Source organism: Acomys minous, assembly GCF_964271855.1.
Source record: "Acomys minous genome assembly, chromosome: 2".
Classification (NCBI taxonomy): domain Eukaryota; kingdom Metazoa; phylum Chordata; class Mammalia; order Rodentia; family Muridae; genus Acomys; species Acomys minous.
Genome location: NC_140484.1, coordinates 139,972,406 through 139,989,352, shown reverse-complemented (window position 1 = coordinate 139,989,352; position 16,947 = coordinate 139,972,406). Strand labels below are relative to the sequence as shown.

At 44.8% G+C, this 16,947-nt stretch overlaps 1 protein-coding gene across 3 annotated transcripts in view; it reads right to left on the bottom strand.

Annotated features, from left to right (window-relative positions):
- SWAP70 (switching B cell complex subunit SWAP70) overlaps positions 1-16,947 on the bottom strand; it is a 74,322-nt gene that overhangs the window by 15,829 nt on the left and 41,546 nt on the right. For 2 of the 3 annotated variants that reach the window (XM_084772520.1, XM_084772519.1), the window contains exons 3-6: positions 13,154-13,327; positions 4,222-4,449; positions 2,338-2,484; positions 416-524 (exon numbers count right to left, since the gene is read on the bottom strand). In XM_084772520.1, the coding sequence (XP_084628646.1) occupies positions 416-524; positions 2,338-2,484; positions 4,222-4,449; positions 13,154-13,327 (658 nt within the window). Of the gene's footprint in view, positions 1-415; positions 525-2,337; positions 2,485-4,221; positions 4,450-7,812; positions 8,014-13,153; positions 13,328-16,947 lie in introns of those variants that run through there. The other variant, XM_084772521.1, reaches the window with a different exon arrangement.

Sequence of the window (16,947 nt, the reverse complement as noted above, 5' to 3'; positions counted from 1 at the left end):
ATATGACCCAGATCTCAAGATGATCTCTAACAATTCCTCATACGCCTGAAGGAAAATTCCATACTACCCTCAAGAGTTGGGACTTAAAATAGTTTTATCCTCACAAAGTCAGAATGCAAATAAACTGCCCCTCCCAAAAAAAGAGGGAACTCATACTCAGTTTTCTTTCACATGTAGCAGTAACCATGACATGAGGAAACAAAACTGTGATAGTGTCTGTGAGGTTTGAAAACACAAAGTTGGAGCACTCATGGTTTTATTTTTAGGCAGGGTCTAAAGTAGTCTAGGCTGGCTTGGAACTTCAGGTAGACTCCATGTAGTTTCCTGTTTCTGTGTAGATCCTCCTGTTTCTACCTGTGCCCGTGCTCAGTTCTGCTCTCAAGTTTTATCTCAGAAAATAATAAAAATGTCCTACCCTGAATCCACTCTTGTTTCTTCTTCTTATCCGAGGCACTGATTTCAAAGGTCTTATCAAAGCATTTTATTAGAAAAAGGCATTTCTTTCCGTCTTTGTCAGGCAGAGACTGAAACAGAGACCGTGATTAGTTCTTTACATTTTTATTATTATTATTTTTGTTTGTGTTAGATTATTAAAAAGCAACTAGAGAGAGAGCGATGTGGTCTGACCTTACCTGGGACCACAACATGGGGGCATCATTTTCACTGTCATGTGTGGATGCCAAACCGATAGTATGTGGCCTCTTATAGTGATGAAAATGACTCCCATAGTCCCTGAGGGAAGCTGGGACGTGTGGTCGCTCAGCAGGAAGCTAGCAGTTTGTTTATGGTGACAGGGTCTCACAACACCCCAGCCTCCCAAGTGCAGGACTGCAGGCATGTGCCACCACACCTGGCTTAAAGCTTTCTTCTTATGTATTCAACTCATTTCCTAACTGTATAACTATAACTGAAGCTCAATGCCAGTGAAACCCACCTCCCAGTGCAAATGTCCGACTTACTAATGCTGTGTCCCAGGCAGCCTCACGTATGAGTTACAGTGACAATGCGGGATGCCACATCCTCAAAGGAAGAACTTCAGCCCCTGGTGAGGACCAGAGGACTCCCTGGCTCTTACACCTGAGCATGTCCCCTGCAGGAACCCTGGCAGGAACACACACATAACTCTTACAGGAGACCTCTGCCTGCTGTGGCTTCTTCTTACACCTAGGCTGTTACTGCTGCTGCCCTGTGCTTTTTGGCCTCTATCTTTATGAGTAAAATGGTGGAGCTTATGGCGAACTTACAGGTCTCAGTTTAGTTGAATATAAGCAAACCCCTTGGTCAGTATAGCTTACCCCAACGCAGTAATATATCTCTATGTGAGTGTGGGAATATAGAGGTGTGGCACCTTCCCTCACACCTCCCCCCTCCCACAAAAAAAAATTTATGTTCTTGAGGACTTTACATCTTTATAGAATTAACAGCTATAAAATATGTCACTCAAGGCAGGCATGGAGGCTCACACTTGTAATCCCAGTACTGTGTAAGAGGCAGAAGAATCCAGAGTTCAAGGCTATAGCAAGTTTAAAGCCACTCAGGCTATGTGAGATCTTGTCTCATAAATAAATGCATCCTGTCTCAAAAAGAAAATTTTTTTAAATGTTTAAATTTTAAAAATTTTAAAACTGGTAACACTTGCCTTTAATCCCTACACCTGGGGTAGAAGAGGCAGGAGAGTAAGAAATTCAAGGTTATCCCTAACTACATAGTGACTTCACATAAGTCCCAAATAAAGAAAATATTGCCCAAAATAGTTAATGTTAATGATCCATTTTCTTCTATTTGCTTTATTTACAAAGCCCTAGATCTTTAGTGTATTGATAATTTCCAATATCATCTTACTGCACTTTTTTTTTTTTTTTTTTTTTTTTTGCCTTTTTTCTCTCTCTCCGTTTTTCAAGACAGGGTTTCTCTGTGTAGCCTTGGCTGTCCTGGACTCACTTTGTAGACCAGGCTGGCCTCGAACTCACATCGATCACCCTGCCTCTGCCTCCCTAGTGCTGGGATTACAGGCATGCACCACCATGCCCGGTTCATTTTTTGCCTTTTTAATGACTTGATTTTACTCAATAAATGATTCCTTAAATACAAATCTCCCCGATTTAATCCTTATACTTTATTCACAAGCATAAAACAGAAAACAAATCCATATTAGGTACACATCTTGTCAGCTGTCTTTAGTTTTTGGTTTGGAAGTCACAGTGACTATACCTCACTCTGGAAATGTCCACGTGGGGATTATTTGAAGGTTTAGTGAGGAAGAGCGGGTCTGGGAAAGTCCTCGGGCAGCAGGGGGCAGCAGAGGGTTAGTGTGCAGAGAGGCCGCCGCCCACTCACCTCGACACAGCAGTTTTCATCCAAGAGGATGTCTCCTTTCTTGTCTTTCAGATCCTCGCTCACATAGTAGGAAATTATGTTCGGTTTTAATACAAACCAGCGCTCGGTCCAGTTTTTCCGTTTGTGGCCTTTTTTCATCATGTAACCCTATGGCGGATTAACCCTCATGTAAGCATGTGCCTTAATGTTAGGAGCTGACCAGCCTTCTTTGATTGTCTTATTTACTCCTTTTCTGATACCTGGCCCAAAACACGAATGCCAAAGGTTCTTACCTGCGTGGACCATGGACTGGAATCTGGGAGGCCAGAGGCATGATCCTCAGTGAAAAATCACAGCGCCACGAACAGGTTTGTGTGTAATTTTAGGCATTTTAAGGAAGTCTCCGCAAGTGACACACAGATAATAGAACTTTTGGATTAATAAATAGTGAATTTCCCTAAACTGCCTTACCTTTTAAGACGTTAATTGAAATATTTATAGGTAAACGGAAATGTCTGGGGTATACACCAAAAGGAGACATAAAGGTGTGTGGACAGAGAGGTGCCTCCTACCTCCTTGTAATATCAAAACCCTATCCAAGCTAAGCCATAGTTGATGCTTTCTGATGGAAAAAGAGCACGGACAATAGAAATCACCTACTGAAAAAGAAAGGCACCAAAGAAGGAAAGCTGAAGGCAGAGTTACGTGATACACTGAAGCAAGATGTTTAAAACCCTGGATATACACCCAGGGGGTGCACACCTTCATCCCCAGCAGGCGGATCTGAGGCAAGGCCAGCCTGGTCAACACAGTGCGGTCCAGGCCAGCCGGAGCTAGGGTGAGATCCTGTCTCAAAACAGACAGACAGATGTACTATTTAATAAGTATTTAGTTTCCTACATGTATGCTAGACACTAGGCTAGGAGCTGAGAAAACAAAAATAGTCTGTTAAGATAAATAAATGCAACTTTGCTATATGAAAGTATCTTTCTCTAACGGTAAAGGTATTTTTCTAAGTCTGTAAAAACACTGGAAAGCCATGCAGTATTTTCTAAAAATATAGAATAAAAATATAGAAAAAAAAAAAGAAAGTAAAATTCACCAAAGTCATACAGGCCAGAGGTGGCACATGTTAGTGAGCATCCTTCTCGACAACAACTCCACACACCTGTTAGTGAGCATCCTCGACAACAACCCCACACACCTGTTAGTGAGCATCCTTCTCGACAACAACTCCACACACCTGTTAGTGCGCATCCTTCTCGACAACCCCACACACCCGCTGTGGCACACGGCAAGCAGAAGCTACCAAGCTCACTGCTCTGTGGCCTGTTGTTGTTTCTACTGAACAACATACCAGGCGTCTTTCCACACCAGTGGGTACAGGATTACATATGACATAAGGGACTTCTTAAAAACAGTTTTAAGGCCGGGCATGGTGGTGCATGCCTTTAATCCCAGCACTCGGGGAGGCAGAGGCAGGCCAGCCTGGTCTACAAAGTGAGTCCAGGACAGCCAAGACAGGAAAACCCTGTCTCGGAAAAAAAAAAATGCTAGTAATTCTTTAAAACAAGAGCCTAGGGCCGGCATACACATAGCTCAGTTGTGGAGCACTTGCTAGAATACATGATGCCTTGGTTCAGTCCTCAATACCCCACCAGGGTGGGGTGACTCCTAAAAGCCTAATAACAAAATGGAAAACTTAAAAAAAGAAAAAAAAAGAAAAAAAATGGAAAACTTTATTCTTGTTCTAAATCATTTAAGAAGTATAAATGACTTATACCGTCTACACAGAAAAGGAGGGAGGAAGGGAGGAAGAAGAAAGGAACGGGGTGGGGGGGAAGCTATTTGGTTTCAAACATCAGGTTCTAAAGGTGAGGGAGAGTAGTCTTACGGCCTTCTTACCTGTTTCAATACATCTAAAATGAGCTCGTTGAAGACTTCATTAACGGCCATAGACACCGTCTGACGATCCATGCCCTTGCTAAATTGTCCGTTCCCAATTAGCTCAATCAGTTCCCACGCAGACAGGCCGTCTTTACTGTCCTCAAAGCTTATTTTGTAATGTTCAAATTCTTCTTGTTGCCAGCCTCCTCCCATGGCCTCTGTAAGTTTCTTAAGCAGGTATTCAATCTGCAGGGGGAAAGGTTTAATTATTTCCTTTTATTTAGTTGGTTGTTTTTTTTTTTTTTTTTCCAGACAGGGTCTCTCTGTATAGCCTTGGCTGCCCTGGAACTTTCTCTGTGGACCAGGCTGGCCTCCAACTCAGAAACTCCCCAGCCTCTGCTTCTGAGTGCTGGGATTACAGGCATTCATCACCACTATACAGCTAATTATTTCCTTGTTTGTTTGTTTGTTTGTTTGTTTGATTTTCAAGACAGAGTTTCTCTGTGGGTATTCTTGGCTGTCTTGGACTCGCTTTGTAGACCAGGATGGCCTTAAATTCACAGGGATCTACCTATCTGTGCCTCCTGAGTGCTGGGATTAAAGGTGTGCGCCACCGTGCCCGGCCTTTATTTCCTATTTTTAACATAGGCACTAATTTGTGTTATTCACACTGTTGAGGTCAGTTCAGAAAACATTCTTTATACTTCTTTAAAGAAACTCTCCTTGCTAGGGAAAGCTTTACACATGAAACACCAGTGTTTGCTCTCTGCTGGCTTAGTAAACAAATCAAAACTTGAAGCCATGTGGTGGTTGTGGCAGCGGCAGCAGCAGCAACAGCAGTGCACATCTTTAATCCCAACACTCGGCAGGCAAAGGCAGGCAGATCTCTGTGAGTTCCAGGACAGCCTGCTCTACAGAGCGAGTTCTAGGACAGCCAGGACTACAGAAAGAAACCCTGTCTCTGCCCGGCCCCCACCCCCAAAAAATCAACTTGACAGCCCAGACTTGTACGTTATGTCTGTATGCATACAGAGGTAAGGAAAGCTACAAATATACCATACACAAACTAATCACAGTCACACTGTCACCTCACTCCTCTCTTTGGATAAATATTTCAATATATCAAGAATATTAATCTTTTCTTCCTTCTTTCTTCTATTTACAGACAGGGTCTCATGGAGCCCAGACTAGCCTCAAACTCGCTAGGCAGCCAAGAATGACCTTTGAAGTGGTTCCCCTGCCCCCATCTCTGCTGCGCTGACTTAGTGAAGCATGGGCCACCAGCGCCCGCCTCTGCACACGAATCTCACCGAGCGTGCAAGGGTTAAATTAAGTAAACATCTCAAGCGCGCACGAGTTATTCCCTAATTTACAGATTTGCTATGTAAATCAACTGCTTCTTTACTGATGTCTCCGTCCACCAGAACACTGATGATGTTTACTTACTAAATCCTTACTAAACATCAGACACTATCTCGGAAAATAGCTGGGGGAGGGCAGAGGGGGAGGGGGAAGACGGCAGTGACACGGAAGGAGAGGGTGACATTGCTCATCTTCTCCACAACCCAGAGCACTAAAGTATTCTTAAACACTATTCCTCTCTACCCCCCCCCCCGCCGCCGCCCACCCCCAGTGGTTCCTCTCTGAGATGTTACTAGAGCACATTCACTGTAAAAACTGATGGGTTTGACTGCGACAATGCCACACACGTGTACTTGGCTCACATTTATCCTAGGTCTTGTCCTTTCTGACCGCTCCCCTCATTACTGATTTCAGCTGGAGCAATACCATCCACAAAACCCCACGCCAGGACCCTAGGTCCCCACCATGTAAGTAAAGCAGTAACAATATGCTACGGACATTATTCCCGAGATGGGTGTTTTTACTATGAATTCAGCCAGTAATTTTTTGCAATGCGATGAAAAATATTTTGATTCAACCACAATAGACCCAGATACGGTTTTACAATAAGGTTTTTGTGTGCACATACTTGGTTGTGCTGGGTCAGGAAATAAAATGCTTATCTTCCTATAATATTGAAATGGAAAGAAAATGTTTATCCGGGTGTGATGACACACATCTTTAATCCCAGCACGTAGAAGATTGGGGCAGAGCTGTTTCAGGCTAGCCAGGGCTGCATGGTGACGCTCTGCCTCCAAAAATAAATAAAAAATAAATAAATAAAAATAAAAACCCACAGAAGAAGGAGGAGACAGAAAGTACAGTGTTTCCAGATGGCTCACAAATGTCCGTCTTCCATCTTGCTTCGAGCTTCATCTCTTTGGCATCTCCCACTCTTTGGAGGCCACGCTGTTTTAACAGGTTCCCTCACCCTGACTTAGCACACTTGCTCTACCCAAGCCTGAGGCAGGCGCTGCATCCTCTCCTGTGTCGGTGCAGTTAGTGTGCTGCGCTCCATTTTCCAACCCCCGTGTGCTGTTCCACCTTTTCCTGAACTCCTCACAGCAGCTCAGCAGGAGACCTAAAACACAGCAGACACAACTAACCCCCACAGTGAACTAGGCTGCGCTCCAGTGTCCTCATCTGTGAGATGGAGGGAACAACACTCATTGCATAGAAAGATAAAAGATGCACAGCGAGCAGTTTGCACAAAGCTACCCAGCACCTTATATGGTCACTTAGAATTACTTGGAGAAGCAAAGAATACAAAATTAAACTAGCCCATGGCATCACCCACATGAACACCACACAGATTTTCAGGCAAACATTTGTCAAAAACACATAAAATATTCAGTTACAAATAAGACTTGGATTTCTTTTCCTTTTTTATTCTTTGTGTCCCCATTACCGTGATGCTAACACTGTTTGTGAAATAAAGTGTAACAGGAAAATCAGGCAAAGAGATTTACTTACATTACTAAGTACCACAAGTTCAAAATCATCCCAGGTTCTAAAGACTTCCTTTAACGACAGAAGCAACTTTCAGGTGAAGATTGAGGCCTTGAAAAGTGTGAGAGGTGTCAATATGTTACGTACAGAAGAGAAGCACACTCAGGCCATTCCCTGGTCTTGTTGAAGATATATACCACTTACTGTTTAAATGCTCATATCTTTAAAGGAGTGGTGGGGAGGGCAGGAAGAGATGATGAAAGATAAAAAAGAGAGAGAGAGAGAGAGAAGATAACAGGAAAAATGATTAAAGTCAGAGGAGACTGAAAACAGAATAAAAAGTTTTAGAAAGAAAGAAAGAAGGAAAGGAAGAAAGAAAGAAAGAAAGAAAAAGACAGTAAGAGTCAGGTTGGTAACAGAAGGATCAAAACCATCCTCACCAAATAGTGAAGCCAAGGCCAGCCTGAGCTACCTGAGACTCAGTTTACCTTCCATTTACGTAATAAGAGATACTTAGATAACAGTTATCCAAGGCAGCATCAGCATACACACAAGTTCTAACTCCCCAAGCGTGTCCAAAAGAAGGCTCTAGAGTGCTGACTGTGTCTTGGCTGATTGAAGAAATACTAACACAGCCAGACAGCTCACCAACACAGTGAGGGAAGTGAGCGTGTACTGCCCACGTACAGGATGAAGGACTATAGTGAGTTTGCCAAGATGCTGCAGCCCATGACATCTGCGCAAGTAGCCTTAGCTTACCCGCCGCTCTGAAGGAGGCCAAGCCTGCCACATTCCAGCTCTGGGCTCCTTTGGTTGGCAACTCAGAAAGAGCATGTTAGTGACAACTCAATTAAAACAGCCTCCCAAGTTCATCTGGAACCTTCCTAACAGTGCCTCTCAGACTTTCAGCCCCAGCACCAACGAGCTGTCTCTCCCAGCAACGGTGTCTTTTCCTGTTGACTTCTGACTTAACACAACCCACGGGCAGAAGGACCTTTTGACCATGTGGGCCAAAGAAACGCATTGTCATGCTCCACTGTTCAAGTAAACTACATAACGAGTCACGTGCCCAGGCTGGTTGCAGCAGCCCGCACCAATTCTAAGGCTCATTCAAGTTCAGGAAGCAGCCTGCTTCCTCCTTCCAAGCAGATTTCACCAAAAATAACAAAGAAAAGATTTCAGGCTGAATGTGATTTTTCTAGGCCTCTGGCTTGGATTTTTATTCTGTTGGAAAGCTCTCTCTGTCACTGAAGGGACAAGCCTAGGTTTTACCTCACTTGAGAATGTCGGGTGACTGTTCAGGCAGCAAACGGTCTCCGTCATCTTTTCATTTGGGAAGCTGCTAACCTGCACTGCCTGTGTACTCAGGTATTAATTTTATTCCTTCTGAAGTCTTTGATGGAGTTGAAGACCAGATAGTTTAGTTTTAGAATTAAGCTTAGTTGCTTAGGTGTTAAGATGCTTTTAGGTCTAGATGGATGTTTTAAGTTGATAATAAAGAGATATGATAGATATTGATTTACATTCAGAATTTTAGACCCAACAAGATAGGAAAGATGTTTTCTTCAAGAGTGCCAAATACAAATAGCCAAAACACTATGAATGTAACATTTATATAATTCCTGGTTGTTTCGTGATTCTTCTAGCTGTAGGTAGTTTATTGTATTTACATGTAATAATATAAATGTATATGTAAAAAATTCGTTCTAAAAAATCTCTTTAGAACGATTTCAAGTTTGAGTTTTCACTGCAGCAAGGCAATTCTTCTAAGTGTGTGACAGATACATCCTGTTTTGTTCTTGGTTCTGCAGGAAATGACACTAGTAAAAACTATACTTTACAGGCACATGTTTCCAGGAATATCACCAGAAGAAAATGTGGAACCAACCCAAAGGAGATCACCATCTCTTGTTTGTTTGTTTGTTGGGGAGTAGTTTTGGGGGGTTTTTGTTTTGTTTTGTTTTGTTTTTTGTCTGGTTTGGTTTGGTTGTGGGTTTTGGTTTGTTTGGTTTGGTTTTTTTTTTTTTCAAGACAGGGTTTCTCTGTGTAGCCTTGGTTGTCTTAGACTCGCTTTGTAGCCCAAGCTGGCCTCGAACTCACAGAGAGACCTGCCTCTGCCTCCCGAGTGCTGGGATTACAGGTGTGAGCCACCGGGCCTGGCTTGAGATCACCATCTCTGGACAAACATGTCGATAGAAACATCTTGGCTTTGCCATGTAATTTAGATATGTATCTAACATTCCTGACATTCATTATGGGTGCTGGGAAACTCAATCAAATGAGTGATGTGAATGCATTGTTCATACATCTGCCTCTGTTAGACAGCGTTTAGCTGAGGCACAGGGGGACAGACCCTTGGACTCTGCTGGGTATAGCAGAGCATATGTATCACTTAGCACTTGGGGGTGGAGACAGGGGAACAGCCACAAGTTTGAGACCAGCCCAGGCTTCACTGTGAAATCATATTTCAAAAACAAAACAAGTAACAACAAAAAAAAAACTCAAACTTAAAATGCAAGTGGTCATTATGATAGGTAGATTACTAGAAATATAAAAAGTAGGCAAGAGTGGTGGGACAGGTAGACACCTTTAGCCCAGCACTCAGGAGGCAGGTGGATCTCCATTAGTCCAAGGCCAGCCTGGTCTACATAGTGAATTCCAAGCCAGCCAGGGCTACATAGAGAGACCCTGTCTCAAACTAACAAATGACTGAAAGAATGTATATACGTGTGTGTACATAAATAGATAAACACATTCTATTTAGATTCGATGTAATGAGCATTAAGAGGCTCTGAACTTGTAAGACTTTAAAATTCTCAACAGGACTGCAAGTTAGAACCACAAAGACATTGCATTTTAATTTTTTTAAAAGTGTATCTTTTTCATGGTATATTTTCTAAAAGCCTGCATTTCTTTCTTTTTTTTCCAAGACAAGGTTTCTCTATGTAACCTTGGCTGTCCTAGACTTGCTTTGTAGACCAGGCTGGCCTCAAACTCACAGTAATCCACCTGCCTCTGCCTGCCCAGTACTGAGATTAAAGGCGTGCGCCATCATGCCCGGCTAAGCCTGTATTTCTAAAACAGTTCATATACAGTTTTTGCTGTTGTTGTTTGGTTGGCTAGATGGTTGGGGGTTTTTTTGGTTTTTCGAGACAGGGTTTCTCTGTGTAGCCTTGGCTATCCTCGAGGTGCTTTGTAGACCAGGATCGCCTCGGACTCACAGAATTCCACCTGCCTCTGCCTCCTAAATGCTGGGATTAAAGGCGTGTGCTGCCACCGCCCGGCCAAATACAGTTTTTATGCTGTTAAATGCTTAGAAAGGAAGGAAATTGTAACAGGCTATATTTTCCACAGCCCAGCATGACCTTGGGGTCACAGTGCTTGGTCACAGGGAAGGTGACGTGCTAAAGCTCAGTGTGCCCAACGCCATGGGTTACACCTCACAAGGCTGACTCCTGATTCTGACACTGAGAGGAGATACAGAGGCACTTACGGAGGCGAAGTACAGAGTAAGCCCACAGGACACATGACACCAAAGAGAGACCACTGTCTTCCCAAACAGGATGAGCACGTCTAACGGAGGACGAAACGCTCGTGTCAGCCTTCAATGATGAAGGCAAGCATGCAGGAGCATCTGGCTGGGCTCTGCACTGTGACAAAGACACCATCAGGCCCTTCACGGCCCACATGGGTCCTGCTGCTCCTCAGGGTCACCAAAAAGCTGGCCACAGTAGTGGCTCAGTGAGGACAAGGCCCTCAAATCGAGAAAGCACTTACTTTGTCCACAATCAAAGTAAGCATGCTTCCTTGCTACTTAATTGCTAATTCTGAAAGCAAGACAAGGCGGCCCTCAGGCCCGCCCTCAGTATTAGTGACAGAAAATCCCAAAGGTCCAAGGATAAGAGACCCACCCACCTCTAGTTTCAACATAAAAAACTGGGAATTCTGAGTGGCTGCAAAATTCTTCAAAGACCATATTGGAAGCCTGGGCATAGCGGTGCACACTTTTAATCCCAGCACTTGGGAAGGGAGAGGCAGGTGGATCTCTGTGAGTTTGAGGCCAGCCTGGTCTACACAGTCAGTTCCAGAATAGCCAGAGCTTTGTAGAGACCCTGTCTCAAAGGAAAAAAAAAATGACCATGTTGGAAATCTTACAAGGGACCAGAGAGATAGCTCAGCAGCTAAGACCACTGTCCGCACCCACATGGTCATGGGCACACACAACTTCCCATAACTCCAGTTCCAGGGAATCCAATGTCCTCTTCTGACCTCCAAGGGCACCAGGCACACATGTGGTCCACGGACATACATGCAAGCAAAACATTCATACACATAAAGTAATAGTAGTGGTGGTGGTGGTAGTAAAGTTCTTTTCTAAGGAAAAAAAATAGTATGTGCATCGCTCTGAGCAGCAGCCATGTCTGTTAAATGCCTTTTTAGGCCACCACTATCCCACTGACTCTCTGGATTAGGTTGGGCAGTGCTTTAGGATGTGGCTTTCTATTTCCCCTTTAACAGCCATACACACCCGATACCTACACACGATCGTATCTAACACTAAGCACTGTTCCCACCACCATGGAGAAGCTGCCTTTCCTTGGCCATCAATGGCCCCTTCCCGTCACTCTCTCTGGCTTTTCTGCCGTTCACATTGTCATGGTCTCCTCTTATCTCACAGCCTGCCCGGTTCTGCTTTCCTTTACCAAATCGACTTCCTCCTCCTGCTGCTGCCGCTACAGAGACAGAGCAAGGCTCTCCTTGGCCCTCACTTCCTCCCTGCCCTAACCCGCTCCTGTGGCTTCCCCACGTCACTCTGCAGCCCTGGCCTCTCAGGAGCTCTAGTCGCGCATTTCCACAGGGATATTGTACCTACACCAGACACGCCACGCCCGTCACTATGTACCCAGTCTGTTCCCCAACTTGACATTCATTCATTCATTCACGACCAACATGCATGAATACGTCTCTTCGGTGAGCATGTATCACAGGCTCAGGCACCACATCAAATGTTTCACATATGTCAACTTTTTCAGCCTCTCAGGGTACATTGCAGAAAAGAACTATCTCCATTTTAATGACGGGGAGACCCAGGTTAGGAGATTGATTTGTTACTCTGTGAATAAGTGATAAAATCAGGTATCAAAATCAGTCTGTTAGCCGGGCACGGTGGCACACGCCTTTAATCCCAGCACTCAGGAGGCAGAGGCAGGTGGATCGAGTCCAGGACAGCCAAGGCTACACAGAGAGACCCTGTCTCAGAAAAGCAAAAAACAAAAACGCAAAATCAGTCTGTTTCACAGAACATGCTTTAAACAAAACACTATGCTACCTATAATTGCCCAGGACTGAAACTTCCTTATATGTTCCCATAAGCAGGCACTACCAACTGGAGTAAACAGGAAACAAGAGGATACGATTTTAATCTGCTGGCTATGGCCTCATCTAGTACAGAGCAGTGAGCTGTGCTGTGCTCTGCAGCGGACTCTAAAACCCAAAAGTTCAGCCATGGGCCTCCATAACATCATAATCACGATTCCATGAGTGTAGCTGCCTCATACAGGAAATTGTCATCTTGATTCTGGCCAAACCTCTCCTGCACCTCTGGTTCCCAGAAAAAAACACAGGAACCTTATTCCTAGTCCCCACGGCCCGTACTTGGGAAGCTCAGGGGAGTAACACAGACCAAAACCAGGAGAGGTGCTTTGAGGGGTCCAGAATATAGCCACCATCCTAGACAAGAAAAGCGGCACCTACTCCTAACACAGCGGGAGAAACATCCTGAATCCTGCGTGTTGCCCACTCAACATCAGCAGCTCTCCCACAAGTAAACTGAGAGTCATGTTGTCCCTTGTACCGACCAATGCTCATTAGATAGCATGAGGGCGGATTCATCTGTAACCACAAGGGTATTGCCTACCCCAAATCCCTAAGTCTGGACTTTTCTGGACTCAACCTGTTTTGCCTCTGATCCCCATGCCCCTACCCCATACCTCCAAAAAAATACTGCTTCTAATATCAACACTGAATCAACACAAATATTTTCAGACCCGCTCTACTCAGTGCCTAGACATCTAAAACTCCCCCCAAAGCCACCCCTTACCTCTTCTGGCACAATAATTAGTGGATACTTGTCCTCGGACAGAAAGTTGAAAATGACCCACACTTTAAATGCATCATCCTCCGTAATGAGTAGCGGATTCTTTGTGAGGTTCTTCTTGACACAGAGGGTCCAACACATTCTGTTGAATTCAATCTTGTCAAAGTTGTCTTGGACCTAAAAAGGAAAGAGGAAAACCTGTGAGCCAGTTCAAAATGAGGTCTCACACAAACACACACACAAAACACATGCACACGTGAGTGCAATAAAATAGAAGAGGCCTACCTCAAGGCTTCTACTAACCAACAGTCATATTCCACGCATCTACTCCTGACACTAAGGCTGCCAGCAGCTCAGCTAATAATCCAGCTTAGCCTGACTTTGAGGCAGCATCTGTCCTTGACACTAACTGAGCACAGGCCTGTCAGAGCCGAGAGTGCTGACCACTGGAGGCCACGCTCTGATACCCATTCTTATTTATATAGGCAGAGAAAAAGCCCCGCTACAGGAAAACTGTCTAACTGAAATTCTGCCGTGCCATTCACTCTTGAGCCTAACACTCAGAGAGCCAGTTACTGTGCTATGAAATAAAGGGCAAAGACGAACTACTTGATCTATGTTCTTAACATGTTTAGTTTATCAGAGAAAGCATGCCAGGGGACAGTTTCAATATTGGTATGTAATCAATAGTTTCTCATTCCTCAGCAAGAAAAATTTATATCATAATTATTACTTTCCAGAGACAGACACCCAATCAGTACTAGCCCGTCACCCCAAGGAGCATAAAGACAATTAATTATAATGTGGTGTGAGAATTGCTGTAGCCAACACAGGCAGCAGACTCCACGGGAACTGTGAGTAGAGAGTCTAACCTGAACACGGGACTATGTGGTGTTTGGGCTGAGGTACGGCTCACTGGTGCAACACAGTCAAGGCCTGGGTTTGACCACACACCCCCCAATACTGAAGAAGGAATAAAGGTCAAACAGACTAAGGATGGGACCAAGCGCATCCCAGATGGCGGACTAGAAAGTGACAACACCCTGAGGTGGCAACAACCGCAGCCAGTTTAGAAGAAACACGGGTGGTTAAATGTAAGTGAGAGAGTGCATGCTGGGAGCTGGTCTCGGTTGGACAGAATTCACCCTGTGTTCCTTTAAACAAAAAAGGGTTATTAGGAAAAGGATGAGTAGCCTCACAGATCCAACATGAGCGAGAAAAAAACAACACTGAGCCTGTGCCGATGCAACGTAGTGTAGGAGTAAGAACTTGAGCCCAAGTCAATCACAGAACAGTCTAGTGTGGACCCCACAGCCAGTACAACACAAAGACACCATTGCACTCTCCTGGGGCCTCTACGCCTCTCACTTCTAAGCGTGGGTCACAATCTCACGCTCAGGTGTCATGGAGCAGGGAAAATAGGGGGCTGTACTTTCTGCGTCTCCATGCGACACAGGTCTTGTCCCACCGAGCACCTGGGAAATGTCTCTCAGAAGAGATCAAAGGCCAGCCAGACCAACACCGGCAAATGGCCACTGCAAGGGAAGTTGAGGCTGCAGAAGAGACCCGATCAGGAAGAGGCTGGCCATTCACGGTAAGGAGTGGGGAATTTATCTGCACTGACAGCTGATAGCGCGGTGACTCTGGGACAACATGGAGGCACCGTGGAGGGTCTGGAGAGCAGGACAACAGCCACAAAGCATACATTATTTCTTTTTGGAGAAGCTCTCTGTACTGTGTGTGGGTAACGTGGAGAAGCCCCGCTGGCCTCAAGGAGACGCCGCCTCTCTTGATCTCTAGTCAGAATCTGTGGTTGGCAGACCAGCCTCCGAGAAGCAGAGAGATGCTGTCTGCACTCAGTCTTTAGTCCCATCTTGTTCTGACATCGCTTCCCATGCTTTGACCACACGTGGCAGATCTGTGGATGGAACGTGGCAGCAAGTGTGGCAGCAAGTGTCCTTGCTTTACTTGTTTATTTAATTTAGCTCCAACACCATTTACTGAAGACTTAAATATGTAAAAGTCAGGGGATATTTTTTGGGAGTCAGTTCTTTCCTTCACCATTTAGATCCCGGGGACCAAGCCTGGGTCGTCAGACTTGGTGACAAGCGCATTCACCAGGTGAGTCACCTTGACCCGTGCCCCGCCCTTCTTTTTATTCTTTTTCTTTTGTTTTGTTTTGTTTTGTTTGAGACAGGGTTTCTCTGTGTAGCCTTGGCTGTCCTGAACTGGCTTTGTAGACCAGGCTAGCCTTGAACTCACAGCAATCCACCTGCCTCTGCCTCCTAAGTGCTGGGATTAAAGGTGTGAGCAGCTTCCTCCTCTCCTCTTTCAGTGCCAGGGATGGAACCCAGAGCTTCGTAAGTGTTAGCCAAGCATCTGAATTTATAAAACTCACACATCATCCCAGCCCTCACTCAGACTTCATATTAATTTTATAAGTTGAATAATTATCCCTGCTTTATAGATCAGAAAACGGGTTCAGAAAAGAATGAGTTGCTTTACTCAAATTCACGTGACTGGGACACATCAAAATTAAATGCCAATTCCTTCTACTCTGTCAGAGATAGAGGTCCCCTGTGCAACTTGAGTTATCCATGCAGAACTAATTCCAACAGCCACTGACACCAACTCTGCCCACACTGTGGAAAAATTTTAAAGCACTAAGTGACATGTGCACAAAAGTATGTACTCCTGCTCTGAGGACCAAGAAGTGAGTCCATGAGTATGTGGCACATCACAGGATCCCCCAGGGGATGGCGTGATACACAGCTAGAAAAGTGAACAGAGATCAAACCATAAAGGACTTATGACTTTAAGAAATAATACACGGGCCAGTTTAGTACTCGGTAGGAAAGACAGCCTTTGAAGTGGATTTTTAAAGTACTTCGTAGGCCAGCTAGCTGGCTCGGTGGATAAAGGCACTTACTGCTAAGTCTGATGACTTGAGTTGATACCTGGATGCCACAAAGTGGAGATAACTGACTCCCATTGAGTGGTCCTCTGACTGTGACATGAATACCTTACAGCATGTTCACGCATACACACACTAAATAAATGTTTTTGGTTTGGTTTGGTTTGAACTTACATGCACTGACAAAGACAAGGAAAGGCGTTCCAAAGACAGGAGAGGACATGGCTGGAGCAAAGGCACGGATGCATCAGGATGCATTCACGTGCAGCGAACAGTGATTACTCAACTTGGGCTACCCAGCAGGAAGATGGCATATCAGATGCCGGAAGCAAGCTGAAGTCACATGGATGCTGCGTCTAAGCACTAGAGGAAACAAGCACAGGTTTCTAAGGCAGGACCTGGCTCTGTGTCTGTGGAAAGCACACTTCAGTAGATAGAAGGTAGGGGGGTCAGGAGACAGTGGTGTAATGAGGAAACGATCTCGGTAAGAATGCATGGGCACCGAACAGGGGCACAAAACAAGGGAGAAGGGAGGGAGGCAGCCAGCCGTGGGCATGTCCAAGTTGATAATCTAGAAATACTTAGAGATATCCAAAAACAGAGAAGGAGAAATACAGACTTGTGGACCAGCTGATAATGGCACCATGATGGCAGAGAACTTAAGTCAAGAATAAACAGAATTTAAAAAAAAAAAAAAAAAAAAGGACTTCAAGTTGGGCACCATGGCACACACCTATAATCCCAGCACTGGGGAGGTGGAGGCAGGAGGATCAGGAGTTCAAAGTCACCCTCCTGTATTTGGTGACTTCAAGGCCATCCTGGGTTAAGAACAAAAACAAAAACTAGACGGCAGCCAAGTGTGGTGGTGAACACCTGTAATCCC